At 38.9% G+C, this 15,483-nt stretch overlaps 1 protein-coding gene across 1 annotated transcript in view; it reads right to left on the minus strand.

Annotated features, from left to right (window-relative positions):
- Positions 1–15,483, minus strand: part of ercc5 (excision repair cross-complementation group 5) — a 44,836-nt gene that overhangs the window by 22,485 nt on the left and 6,868 nt on the right. The window contains 4 exon segments of the mRNA XM_048597542.1: positions 880–1,023; positions 5,725–5,785; positions 9,443–9,535; positions 11,736–11,848. Of these exon segments, the coding sequence (XP_048453499.1) occupies positions 880–1,023; positions 5,725–5,785; positions 9,443–9,535; positions 11,736–11,848 (411 nt within the window).

The following is a 15,483-nucleotide window of genomic DNA, read 5'->3' on the forward strand; positions in this document are numbered from 1 at the left end:
GTGCCTCCAGCTCCACACTGTGTTACCTTGGACTCCTGCATCTGCAGTTCTTACTATCTCTAATTACTGCTAATTTATGTCAAAAAAATTAACTGGATTTTTTGAAAATTGTGACTTGTTCATTTAATGATAATTACCTCCAATACTGAAGGCAGAAGAGAAAATGTGGAGAAAGCAAGAATTGCAGATGCTGGAGTCAAATCAATACAGGATGCAGCTGGAGGAACACAGGCAGTATTAGAGGAGCAGGAAAGTCAATTTTTTTTGGGTTAACACCCTTCAGAAAGGTATAAACCCGAAACGTCGATCTTCCTGCTCCTCTGATGCTGGAAGAGATAAATGTCTTTGTTCCACTTATTAGGTTATTTGTTTTAAAAAAAAGTCTCAGAATCCAATGGATATATTTCAACAAAAGGTATACACAAATAGCTTTTGGTCCAAGGAAGAACCAATTAGTGATTGGCAAAGATCCAGGAAATTTTTAGAAGATCTGTAAATATTGGGAGACAGGATGAATTGACTTTTATTTTTAGAATGTCCTCGGATGTTTTATTTAGAAAGTTGTGGATCATCACAGTTGTCAAAATATGAGCAGAGTTTTTAACCAAAAGTTGTTGAATATGGATTGGAAGCTCTTAATGAAAGGATTTTTCTCTTTCCAGTTTTGTAGTTATAAAGCGTGAAGTAGACAGGAACAAGTATCAATGAAGAACTGTGCAATTGTAATAACGAAAAACATTGGGTGGTGGACTGACGTCTTCCACTGAGCACCTCTTCACTTGCTAAAGTTTTAAAATGGGATAAAACATAAACATACAAACTATTCTCTGAATAAATCTTAATAATGACATTTTTGCCACCAGAAAACAGTGAACATACCTCAGGCATTGTCTGCAATAGACTCCTTCGACGTTTGGTGAACTCTTTGAGGTCCGTCAGGATTTCATGTCTTATTTCTGGAGGTAAATTAGCAAAGTCTTTCGACTCAACGTCTACAGAATGAGGGTTCTCAAGATACGCATTCTAAATGGAAATGAAAACATTTAAGTATGTAAAAATAACTTGCAGCAGAAGATCAATTATTCCGAGGAAATTTTGCATTATTGATCAAAAGGATCAGAGGGCTGTATTGAAGGGAGCAGCAAGGAAAGGACATTGTAGTTGGTTCAAAGAGAGTATTGTGTCTTCCTGCTGGTCAAAATTCAGCAGCTCAGGAATGGAAACCTAATAAAAATTGAAAGAGAAGGAATTGAAAGAGAACTGGGTGTCAATGAGAGTAGTGGCAGCAGTTGAAAAGACTTTTTGGACAAAAACAATACAGTAACATCAGGATTGGTAACAGGAACCAACTGATCAAATGTTGAAGGCAGAGGAACATGACACAAATTTGACTTTCTTTATTTTCAGGGTTTCGGTAGTTGGGCATTTATGCAAATTATTTTTTTAAATAATGAAAAGTCATAAAAGCACTTAGATTTCACTAAAATATATTATTTCATAGTGAATAATATAAAGCATTACAACATGATTCTAAACAGAAGACTTATTTTTTCTTTAAAATGCTATCATTGGGATCTATTTTTGAGAGAATATTCATTGATTTATTTTTTTTTTTAAAACGCTTACTGACATAAAATCCAGATATTGATCTTTCACTTTTATTTCCTAGCTAATACTGCATCTCCTGCCAATTTCCATTACCATTTTATTTAAGTAATGTGATGGCTTCATCCCTGGAATGCTGATCATAATTCAGCACATCATTTTATAAACAAGGAGAGGACTGACATTATAATGCATTAGTACATGGTAAGATTGAGGCTATTTATTATTTTTTAGTGATGTTTAAACATTCAAGGAATTATTATCATATTCTGTTTGATTATGGTTGATAAAAGATACAGATGAAATAAATATGCAGGCTACAAACAATATACTGTATATTCAGTCAGATTGGCCGTGTGTCCTCTGGTCTAAAACAAATTCTGGAAGAGATTCACCGTTTTATTTTATGGCTTTGTTTAATCACAGGACATATATGTTAAATCACGCTGAAGCAAAAATGGCTGTGTGTTTCAGGACACAGCCACCTCCCAAATTGGTTTAGTTTTAATTCACCAATGCCTTTTATAAGTGAAGCATAACTATATCCAGCCAGCCAATAGCCGTGAGCTGGTGTTCCAAAGTGGATTGAATGAACCATTGCCTATATTAAGTAATTATTGGATTGTACTTATTGTAATAATTCTGTAGAAGACTGTGGCTGAATGGTAATGCCACTGAACTAGTAATCCATCAAGGCAGACTAATGCTCTGGGGATAAAATAAACCAAAGAACTGTGGATGCAGGAAATCTGAAATTCCTGGAGAAACTCAGCTGGTCTGGTACATCTGTGGAGAGACAGCAGAGTTATTGTTTCGGATCCAGTGACCTTTCTTCAGACTTGAGTTTCTCCAGCAATTTGTTTATGTAATATTCTAGGGGTATGAGCTGAAATCACACCATAGTACTGGTGGAATTTCAATTCAATTAACAAAACTGGCACTGTACTGAAAGCTTGTCTCAGTAATGGTGTCACAAAAATACCATCATTTTAGGTGAAATACCTATCCAGTTTACTAAGGTAATTTAGGAGAGAAAGTCTTCTGTCTTTTGTTGGATTGACTTACATATAATTCTGGACTCTCAATAATGTGGTTGATTCTTAACTGCCCTCTAAAATAATGCAGCAACCCATTTGATTCAACATAGCAATAGGCAACAAAGGCTGGTCTTGTTAGAGATGCAATAATCCGATGAAAAGATTAAAGAAAAAGAACAAACTTAAACTTAAGAAATTCAGTGAAACTTGTGAAGATATATTTAAACCTGGGGGGCCCTGTACTTAGTTGGATTTAGTTGAGTTTAGTTGATTAGATTAGTTGCGTTTGAGAGAGGCTTTCTAAATCTCACAATTACAGTTAAAGTGAACTGCAAACCTTACAATCGTGCCAATAACTTGGTGCTTATTAGGCTTATTTTCACCATATTCTGCAAAAATTCTTCCTCTTTGCTTTTCTGCTCTGACCATTTACACATTACCTGGACCTAATTTTAGTTCTGCTATTAACTCATTTATAATGCTCCACTTTTCTCACTTAATCACTCTTTCCCTCACATTTAATCACAGACGTTCACATTCCTTTTCCTTCTGTCTATTCCTGGTTCAGTACTTGCTTAAAAGCTGTCCACATTTAATATTGGCCAGTTCTTAAGAAAGACCATTGATTTGAAATATTTACTCGCTCTCTGCCGATGATGCCTAATCTGATGATTAATGTAACAAATCAGATTCCAGCATTTGCAGTGTTTTGCTTTTCTCATAGAATCCCTACAGTGTGGAAACAGGCCATTTGACCCAACAAGTCCACACCGCCCCTCCGAAGAGCATCCCACCCAGACCCATTCCCCTACCCCTGCATCTCCTATGTCTAATCCACCTAACCTAAACATCCCTGGGTACTATGGACATTTTAGCACGGCCAATCCACCTAATCTGCACATCTTTGGATGGTGGGAGGAAACTCATGCAGACATGGGAAGAATGTGCAAACTCCACACAGACAGTCACGCTAGGCTGGAATTGAACCCAGGTCCCTGGCACTATGAGGCAGCAGTGCTAACCACTGAGCCACCATGCTGACCATGAGCTATAATCTTGCCAACACATCCACATACATACACCATATGAATATTACATTTTTTTCAATAAGTTATTGTTAAAAGGGATTCATTTCCTTAGAAAATTGTTTATCAAACTAGCAAGTAGCATTACTTGTTTCTAGTGAGCAGGTATCAGTTCATAGAAACTGTGGACAGTCTCCAATTACTTAAAATAAAAGGACATCATTTAGTCTGTAATAAAAATAAAATTTTCCAAATAAAACTAGTCAAAGTAACCAATTCTAAAAGGAATCCAGTATTTATTAAGAGAATTATTGAAAGCCAACACTCCTTAATTTCCAAAAGCATAACATTATAAAACCTCGACCGAGACGTGGCTTCACAATACTGTTGCAAAGTTGGGTAGAGTATTTGTGGATTGGAAGGCTGGGTGTTAGAATTTAATGTTTGTAAAATGATAGGGGGAAGGATGTGCGGTCCCTTTAAATTATGATGCTTTTTTTTTGGAGAAAAACAAAAATGCAGGTACACAAACAGCTCCTGAAATTGAAACATTATATCAAAAGTTGTATGTTAGTAACTCAGGCAGTAGTTTGCTTTGTTATTAAGGCAACCAGTTTGAAAATCAGCCAACTAATTTAAACCAGGCACTTAGAGACTAAAAACCAATTAAATTTAAATCTGATGGTTTTGACAACCTAGGACCAATCCCATTGTAAGAAACTGATAGGTCATCAAGGGTATAAAAGAAGACGGTATTTGAAAATTGATGCGAGGGCAACTGCCATCTAATAGAGTTAACAACTCATCAGATCTAAAGAGAAAAATCACTTCTTCTCTCAGAATTCTCTAAGCTCTTAGAGTACCCATCATCTAAATAAAGGTGTAGTGGTACTCTTAGCTAATATTCCTGACACAAGAATCTGACGGAGAGAGGCGTACGGACTGAGGATCAGCGGAGAAGGGATGGAGCATTCCGGAAGATGTATCCTGGTTGTAATTTCCAGAAATTAAGTTTCAATATTGTTTTATTATTTTGATTTATACAAGTGGGACTTATATTTATTGGAACAGCATATCATTAGCATTTTGTTTGATTTGGGAATAGCTAGTAGCTAAGGGGGAATTGTTTGGTTTGTTAGTAGTTTTATTAATTTGTTTGCTGTTAGATAAATAAATTGTTACTTGCTGATTAAAGAACGAGTGAAAGGATTTCATTTCATTTAACCACAGATTCGGTGGGGGGGCGGTGGAAAGAGGTTGGTGAGAGGCAGGTTATACCATTTTTCACACTTCCTTTAACTGATTATGAGGTGAGCTTCTCTGGGTGTTTCGGTTTTAGTTATTGGGGGTGTGCAGGGGAGGGGGTCCTCCACATCACAACAATACACACAAATCTGCTGACCAACTGCCTGTTCCAACTTCATAAACCACTGTGTAAGAGCTCTTGATGTTAGTGAAGCAAAGGCAAGGTGTTAGGAAACAAGGATTTTTAAGTGCACTTGTTATATTATGGACCTGGAGGCTTATGTTTATTCACAGAAGAATCCCTAGTGTGGAAGCAGGCCCTTCGGCCCAACAAAATCTACACCAAACCACAGAGCATCCCACCCAGACCCATTTCCCTATAACCCACCTAATCTGCACACCCCTGAACACAATGGGCAATTTAGCATGGCCAATCCACCTAGCCTGCACATCTTTGGGAGGAAACTGGAGCACCCGGAGAAAACCCACGCAGATACGGGGAGAATGTACAAACTCCACACAGAATCACCCGAGGGTGGAATCGAACACGGGTCCCTAGCGCTGTGAGGCACCAGAGCTAACCACTGAGCCACCGTCCCACTGACATACCACTGACAGTTCAGTGTTTCTGAGTTTTAGACCAGAATGCCATAGATCAATACATCAACGATCAATAGTTGCTTTTCTGTGGCATGATAAGGAAGAATACAGATGAATGGATGGGCATGTTACATAGTGCAGTATCTCAAAACACACGTTGGCCAATGCCATGACACGAACAGGCACACACAAAATCATTGCAGATACTTTACCTGAAACAGATTTTCATTGCTCATGCGTTCTTCCCATTCTTTTTCTGCCTCTTCATCTGAACTAAAATAAAACAGTAGAAGTTTACTTGTAAGATTACCAGTAAAATTATTGTCCTGACTCTGGTGGGAAAGTGCATTGGAAATCAAGCCTCACCATTCCATGAGTTATCATAAATGTGAAGTACAACCAATTTATTTGCTAGGATAGTTAATGCCTGACTGTGACCACTATTTAAAAGTATTAGATTTTATTTTACTAAATATATTTAATATTTTATGCCAGCTTTCATTAATGAACAATACAACAAGAGACAGATTTCACTTGGTGGCAGGTTTGAAGGTCCGAGTCTTAACTGCTCTTTCCCCTCTCAGTTCAGTGTCCATTACAACCAATAAATGCTGGGCATTACTTTGTTTTTCCAAAGACACTTGATGCTGACACGTCCCACAAAAATAGCCAAATCTGGTTTCAGCAAAAAAAAAAACACACATTTCCATTTTCCTTTTGACTTGCAAAACAACAATAATAATTCAAATTTCTATTTCCTGGCTTATATTTCCAAATAAAATATCTGTAGTCCTTATGTTATGAATATCCTCACAATATCAAATCTCATTCACATGTCAAAATATAATGAAAGTAAAACTAAAAATGGGTATATTTTCCCACAGTCCCCACTCTGCCCAACACATTCAGGGGTCTGTTGTTCCAATTCCAATAAACTGTGATTGTTCTGGGCCATTGATGTGAATGTAGAATGCTCCAGAAGATGACATCAGGAAAGGGAGGAGGAACCCTGGTGAGAGGGTGACTTCCTTCCTGGAAGACACTTCTAGACCCTCAAATTGGGAAGAGTGTGCTGGGCAGGTCACAGCATCATGCTTCTTTAGATGGACTTGTGCTAGAAAGTATTGCAAGGAATGGCTCGGGAAGAGAAGGTCAGAAGTCACGAACGCCTTGACTTTACCAGAATTTGCAGAAAACGTTTTAGATCATCATGATGTTCTGTAAACTTTACAGTTTATAAAAAAGCATATAGTTGGATCAGTTTATGTCAGTGGCTATGCTCCACTTGAGCCTCCTCTGATCTTATCAAAATATCCTGTTGCTCCTTTTTGAGCTTGACTAGCTTCCCTTAAACGCATTTACACTATTGCCTTGAATATCATCTTGAAGAATGCATTCTTCATGCTTACCACACTGCGGGTAAACATGTTGCACCTAAATTCCTATTCGATTTATTAATGACTCTCCTAGATTTTTTTACATCTACTTTTAAGATTTCCTCACTTTTTTTTTAATGTTAACTCACTATTAAAAACTTCTATTACGTTGAAGGCCTCTATCATTTATTCTCAGTCTTCTTGAAGAAGCGTTTAGCCTTCCCTGAGAAGTATGAACTCTTAGTCCTGATATAATCCTTGTAAAAACTTTGAATACTCTTCAGTGTCCCTATATCCTTTGTATAATATGGAAACCAGCACAGTGCAATATCTAACCAAGTAGCTAATATAAATATTCCACTCAATATTATACCTCTAGAAACCTGAAGCTTCTGACTCAGAGGCACCAGACCACTTACACTGCTTTTATTCAAGTGTGTAACTGTACTCCTCGATTCTTTTGTACTTCTAATTCACTTGGATACTTGTTACCCACCTGTGTAGCCTCCTTATTCTTCCTATGAAAATACACTACCTCACACTGACCTATATTGCATTGAATTTGATCATCATACACAGTTCAAGTTTATTAATATCTTCTTGTTTATCGTCAAATTTTCCTCAGTATTCTCTAGATGTCCCCCAATTTGGTGTTCTCTGCAAATGTCAAAATTTTATTTCCAAACCACAAGTGCAAATCACACGACACAAGGTTATAGTCCAGCAGATTTATTTGAAATCACAAACTTCACCTGACAAAACAGCAGCACTCCAAAAGCTTGTAATTTCAAATAAACCTGTTGGACTATAACCTGGTGTCATGTGACTTCTGACCTTGTCCACTATCGGCACCTCCACATGAAGTGCAAATCGTTAATATAATTTGTGAACTATATTGGTCACTGCACTTAACCCTTTGAAGCAACAATCTCTGCTTTTTGCCAGTCTGAGTAGCAACGCTTAATCTCTGCTCTATTTCCTATTCTGTTGATAACTTGCTATCATGGTACTGTAATTCTTTGTTTAGCATTGTAGGTGCAATCCTGAAAAGAATGGAGGTGAGAGGGGAGGTGTCGGGTGTGGTGGGTTCTCCAATAACCATCTCAGGACTGACACCTATTTCAAACCACCGACTCCCACAGCTACCTTGATACACCTCCTCTCACCCACCCTCCTGTAAGAATGCGATTCCTTACTCCCAATTCCTCTGCCTCCACCACATCTGCTCCCAAGATGGGGTGTTCCACTCCCAGACATACCTACTTCAAGGACTGCAACTTCACCCCTCCAGTGATCCAAAATGCCCTCAACCACATCTCTTGCATTTCCTGCACTTCTGCCCTCCTGGTCCTCACATTCCACCCCACCAACCTCCGCATCCAGCGCATCATCCTCTGTCACTTCTGCCACCAACAATCCGACCCCATGACCAAAGAGATATTTCCTCCCCAACCCTATCTGCCTTTCGTAGGGGCCACTCACTTTGCAACTGCCTCATCTGCTCCAGAATCCCCACCAACCCCACTACTCCCGGCACCTTTCCTTGCAACTGCAGGAGGTCCGAGGTCCGACGTTCAAGGCCCAAGACAAACTCTCCAACAGGGGTTCACCTGTACATCCTCCAACTTGGTCTACTGTATCCATGGTTCCCACTGTGGCCTCCTCTACATCGGTGAGACCAAGCGCAGATTCCGGGACTGATTCATGGAGCATCTGCGCTCTGTACACGATAATCGACATCACCCTCCTCCCTCTATTTATTTCCCAGCTCTCTTCCCCCTCCCTAGTCCTGACCCAAAACATCGACTCTCCTGTTCCTCTGATGTTGCCTGACCTGCTGTGTTCCTCTGGCTCCACACTGTAAGTAAACATCAACACATTATACTTTGTGAGCTTAAACAGTTTATATTCCTAAATTCCCACACTCAAATGAAATGACACATAAAATGAAAGAACTTCTTTTTAAACATGGAATAAATATGCCAACTTTTCTAATTACAAATGGTCACTGCTCTTTGACTGTCTCCAGACAGCTGACATCTTTTCATTCAGTCCTTCACTCTCCCTCTACTCATTGCCTCTCCTGCTGGTCAGGCCTCCCATCCATTGCATCTCTCTGCTCAGCCCACACTGTGTCGGAGGCTAGAAATGGACTAGAGTCTGTGGAAGTGGGCTGCTGAGAGAGAAACAGACCACATCACATACATGAAAAGTGGGGTTTTAAAAAAAAACTGAACAAACATCTCACCATCTGCAGACAACTCGAGATACTGGATCACCATCTCAAATATGGGACAGACTGTAAAATCCTGGACAATGAATTGTGACACTGATAGCAGTGGTGAGCAGAAAGGATGGCAGTAAGTGGGAAAGTCAGACAGTGAAGTGGCGGGTGGGAGGGTGAGGTATGGGGAAGTGGTGACCAAACGAGGTGGTAAGCAGGAAAGAGTTCAGATGGTTATTACCCATCCCGATATATGGCTCACACAGACATCCAGTGAAGTACTTCATAAAATTACATCAACATTAGTCCATTTTTCAAAAATGAACAAACCTGTTTTCCTCTTTCTTTTCTAAGGAAGGCAGAATAAAAATGTCATCAGTTTCACCTCTTCTCACCTGAGAAAGGCTGGGAATGACCCCATCACTGTTAACAAAAACAGAAAAATATTTTTTAAAACTTTCAATTTCCAATGAGAACATTTCTGAGGTTGCTAGTGCTGGCAAAAAGATTTGATTCATGTACGAACTTGTACAATCACTTCATCTTTTCCATTCACATTAGTGAATTGAATAGAATACATTTATGACATTAAATATTTAGTATTGACAAGTTTCAAATATTGAAATTTATCAGCAGAAATTTTTACCTTATATTTCCATCTTCCATTTCATATTACCCATTTTATAAATGCTTTTATGTGTCAATATGAGCCAGTTAACTACTTTATATAATCATAATTCAATGACATCAGTTATTTCCAGAATTGAACAACAAAATAAGTTTACTGATAATTATCGCCATTTTCAAAGTAGGTGCAACCTTTCTGATTATACCTCACATACATGCTAGCGCCAAGCTATTACCAATATAGGTACTAAAAAGTTGTTTAAACCCAGTAATGCACTTACTGCTAAGAAAAATAAATTTGAAACAAGAACAGAAAGCATTGGAGAAACTCAGCAAGTCTGGCAGCATTTGTGGAAAGAGAAAATTGTTTTTTAAAAAGCTAACAATGAGTCCAATATGACTCTGCGTCGGAACTAACTCAAAACCTCTGCTCGCATTAAATTCTAACCATACATGATTGTGCCAACACTGTCATGTTAGTGAACAGCATTCAGAATATCTTTTTCTCCTTCACATTAGCTTGATGAGATCAAAGAAGAATCTGTGCTGACCACAACAATTCTAAGCTATTTGCATGTTTCCAAATGACCTGAACACATAGAACATAGAACAATACAGCACAGGAACAGGCCCTTCGGACCAGCATGTCAGTGCCGACCATGATGTCTTTCTAAACCAATCCCATATCCCTCTATTCCCTGTCTCTTCATGTTTGTCTAAAGGACATCTTAAACGTTGCTATCGTATATGCTCCTACCATCTCCCCTGGCAGTGCATTCCAGACACCTACCACCTTCTGTATAAAACAAAAACTTGCCTCGCACATCTCCGTAAAACCTTCCCTTCCCCACCTCAAACCTATGCCCCCGATAGCTGACATTTTTACCTCAAAAAGAAAGATTCTGACTATTATCCTGTAGTTTCTGGTTTTGGATACTGGGGATCTCATGCTACAGCAGGTCAACTAGTTAAATATATTTACATTACTGTGTGAGTCACAATGTTCCATTATTTAATGAACTGAAACTTCTATTTCAGATGATCTCTGTGATCTATTTTAAACTGTCCATTAAACTGTAATAGCATTGGAACCTATAGATTATAGTGCAATTAAAGCTTTGCAACATTAACAATGTCAAGTAAAATTAGGTGTAAATCCACAGCTAATCTAAACCAGCTGTAGAGTTTTCATGTTTGAAGTACAATGGATTTTAGAATAACTGCATGATCAATGATCAACAAATTATAATGTTTTAAACTCCATTCACATTACCTAGTTTACCAAATCAGCCCTTTCTGCAAACAGGGCTGCATTCAGTTCGATATTTATCTCCTATGCTCTTCCAGTTTGATGTTTTTTATTTTGGCAAACTCTGGTCAATATCAGAATTCCCATGACTCTGCTAATCTTTTGGAAAAATATTCAATGGTACGTCCAGTCAAATTACCAGATCCCATCTTCCCCAACAATGCTAACAAATCTTGGGCTCCCCAGTAAAACGAAGGTTCCTTGTATCATTTACAATTTCTTCTGCTCCATTACACACACACTCCTCGGTGGAACACCTTTATCCTTTTGTACTTACTAATGTTGGGATGCTGCTGTGCCATAAAAATTGCCCAATGTTAGTAGTTCTCCTACTAGAACTATGTTTTCCTTAAATCATTGAGTGGCATTTATTCTTACTGTTTAATTACTCCTTCATCCAACTCCATTTAAAAGCTGCCAGACTCTACACCCCTGCCACTATTTTCTTTATTCCATTCCCAACCCTCTTCCTTCCACCTCTCATACTTTTCTCCTCCTCCTATCGCCCCTTCTCACTATCCAATTGTCCAGGTATCCACCTTCTCTTACCATCTTTAAACTGAATGGGAAACATTGTTCTCACTCCATGTCCAAAGGAGAAAAAACTACTCCAGAAAACATATATTTTTTGAAATTCACGTTTCTGTTGAAATCAACATAATTTCAAACTTTAAATACTTTACTAACCTTTTGCCAAAAACACTTTTTAAGGCATGTTGCTTCAATATGGTCCTCAACAGCTTATCTGTAGTTTTCTTTGTATCTTTAACTGCCAGCTCCTTTCTCTGCCATCTGTTAGCCTAAGACAGAGGATGACTTCATGTAAACCAGGAACAAATGCCAGTGTGTAACAATTCATCACATACATAACCCAGTAAATATCAACTGGGCTTTGGCAAAAGGGAACTGAGTGCAAGATTAACGTCACCTGGGGTGGAACTCAATTTAAGCAGTAACTGAGGAGAAAGGCACATTTGAAAACAATTCAGAATCTGTAATTATTGTAAAATTTTACACTTGTTAACTTTTCCCATAATAAATTCCTACGTTCGTAATCGTAATAGAAGCTGCCCAAAGTAAACTTACCTACTTCTGCCAGTGAGGGTGCTGTAGCCATTTTGCATCACTTAACCTCTCATTCTGCACTTCAGGAAAACAGTTAGGCTTCAATCAAAGTTATTCCTCTGCTTCCCAAACTCCATATAAATAGCAACACACAGGACCAAATATATATTGAAGATAGAACATAAATCAGGACCAAATTATGCTTGTGCGTCCTGGCCCATTCTTCACACAAATGTTGTGATAGCCCTTGGGCTTTTGGGAGAAAAAAGCTACACTTTAAGATAGGTGATTGCCCCTTTAAGAACTAGGGGCTGGATATTACTTGTCCTCGCTGGCTTTGTTTTTGGCACTGGGGTGTAAAAAAAATGTCTGGTGGACACTATGGGTAGCATGGTGGCTCAGTGGTTAGCACTGCTGCCTCACAGTGCCAGGGACCCAGGTTCAATTCCACCCTCAGGTGATTGTCTGTGTGGAACTTGCACATTCTCCCTGTGTCTGCGTGGGTTAATACCAGGTGCACCAGTTTCCTCCCACAGTCCAAAGGTGAGCAGGTTAGGTGGATTGGTCATGCTAAATTGCCTATAGTGTCCAGGGATATGTAGGCTAGCTGGATTAGCCATGGGAAATGTGGGGTTACGGGGACAGGATAGGGGCTGGGGCTGGGGCTGTGTCTGGGTGGATTGCTCTTTGGAGGATCGATTATGGACTGAAAGGCCTCTTTCTGGACCTTAGGAATTCTGTGATTCTTAACCCACTACTTTCCCACCCATGGCCCAAGCTCTCACCCTACTATTAGCTGGGTGACTGGGGGACAAGTGGGAAGCAAAAAAAAAAAAAGTCAGCAGCCTGCCCAACATTTCAAAATAAATGATTAAGAGTCAACCAAAGGTCTTAAAAACTAAACCGATTCAATATATTACGCTGGTTGGAGAATAGATTTTAAAATGGTTAAAAGGAAGGAGGTAACTCTGTCTTTTGAAGGGACCTCTTTACCCATTGGGAAACTACTCATGGAGACCCCAAAGGATATCACCTTCCTTCTTACTCTACTTCAAAACTTAACATACAAACCCCTCTTCAAAGCAGGCAAACTCACACTGCCCAATAGCTGACTTCATTTCAGAATCCATCAGGCCTCCTCAGCAGGCCTGTCAGCAATTCTGGCATCTTCTGCTATGGAGCTCTGGCACTAGTTGACACTGTTGGAACAGCCAGCAGTTCCAGAGGGTGGGATCTCCTCCCCAGTTATGGGTAGAAGTAAGACTCCAGCACTTCATCCACCAGCACAATGGCTGCGAGGTGGGCTTCCATCTGGCCAGCTGTTTTGCCAACTTTTCTTCTGGGATAGTGAGCGATTCACACCCCTCCATACCCTAACCACCTGCCCTAGATTTCCCTGGGAGATGATTTCTGGTAAAACTTGCTTCCAATAACTGATCATGTGATCAAGTCGCATGGGGGATGGACAATAGAAAACTAATCCACAAGTTTAGTATGGGGGAGGGTTGGAATCTAGATGGTGTGGATTATTCTGCTTTGGAGCAAGCTGACTGCAGATGGAGGGCACACCTCTTTCAAATGTCATTCAGTTAAAATTCTAGATGCTAATTACAATGGTGTAAACACGTGATAATTGAAGGACTCCTCAGAGGCAAAGGTCTGAGACAGTTAAGCTGAGGGAAGAGAGACAGTTCTTAGATAGGAAACTCCCGAGTTAAAAGAACATTTTTTTGATTCTTTTACAGGTTGTGGTTGTGTACATCCCTAATTGTCCAAAAAGGCGGCGGTATGCTGTCTTCTTAAACTGCAGTAAATTGATGAGGTACACACTCCGGTCAGTTTTCGGAGTGAATGTTGAAAGTAGTGAATGGGTGCCAATCAAGTGCATTGCTTTATCTTTGATGGCAGTCATTTTCTTGACTGTTGCTGGAGCTGCACTTACCTAGGCAAATGGGCAATATTGCACTATACTCATGAAACATGAAGAAAAAGTTTTAGGGAGTCAGAATGTGAATTACTCGCTTCAGAATCCCTAGCCTCCAACCTTCTCTTGTAGCTATAGTCTTTAATTAGAACCCGGTGAGTTTCGACCCAAGGTGGTTAGACAGAAGATGATAGTCACTATGGTTTTGATCAAGGAGTCTACAGCTATGGAATAGTTTGGAATAGAGTATTACAAAAGCAAAAATAACTTTTCCAGAAAGCAAACTGAAATCAAACAGCCCAGATTCAAGTGCAAACTGAAATGTTGACCTGACTCTCTTTTTCTCCTGAACAAAAATAACTTGTGCCAGTAGAAATTGAGTTGAGAATATGTTAACTTAGTAGTCATTTTGCTTGAGGTGCTACAGAAAAAGATTTCTGTTCAATCAACCTAAAGTGGATTCAAATTGAGATGAAATGACAATGTTTTATCCAATGTTTCTGACAATGTTTTCCACTAACCACAGAATGAATTTTGTTGTAATGTGCACCAATACAAACTAATGTGAAATGTGGACATCACCTAGCCATACCATATCTTTTAAACATATTTAAACTGTTGTCAGAAGTACAATAGGTTTAGAACACAGTTTGTTTAAATTAAAATCAAATGAAAAGAGAATTAATGCTCAAAGCTTTTAGCAACCTTTCATAATCTTACATGTATCATCTATTAGTGCTTAAAATTAAAGATTATACCCGTTGGGTAACTGTTACGAAGATCCTGAACCTGCAGCACAAGGAATTACTTACTATTGATTTAAAAGCTTACAGCTGTTTATACCTAGAACAAGTGAATCAATACACAGGAGAAGAGGGCTTAATATTCCTGTAACACAGCAAGTCAGGACTCATGTATCACATTCATATTATGATGCAATGCCTTGCCATTTAAAACATTCCATCATGTAAATGCAACTTGATTTTATCCAGATCTACTGACTTTCACTTGTATCACAGTTAAAATAGACATATTAATTGAAAGCAAGAGTTTGTTTCAATACTCAACAGCTGCATTGAAAATAATTTGATGGTGTCTTAATATCAGTTCTGACTGCATTTGTAAACAAAACTAAATTTTATTCTTGGCATTTAATAACAAAAGTATTACGTTAGACATCTGGTTGGGTCAATATCAATGAAATTAGTTGTTCTGTAAGTTATGTCGACTAAATTTGCAAACTTACATCCTTTGTCCTCAGAAGTTAATCAGTTCAGGTAACAAAACATGCTCAGCCACTTTGATACAGTAATGCTTCACTTATTTTTATAGGAGCTATGTTGAATTTCAATATTCCAGCCAAGAAGCAAGCTGAGGAGCTGTGTCCACATATAAAGTGCCTGTTTTGTCAACTGTTGGGTTCTTCTGCTCAGTGTTTTCAAAGAC

Source organism: Rhincodon typus, chromosome 6 (assembly GCF_021869965.1).
Source record: "Rhincodon typus isolate 14 chromosome 6, sRhiTyp1.1, whole genome shotgun sequence".
NCBI lineage: Eukaryota > Metazoa > Chordata > Chondrichthyes > Orectolobiformes > Rhincodontidae > Rhincodon > Rhincodon typus.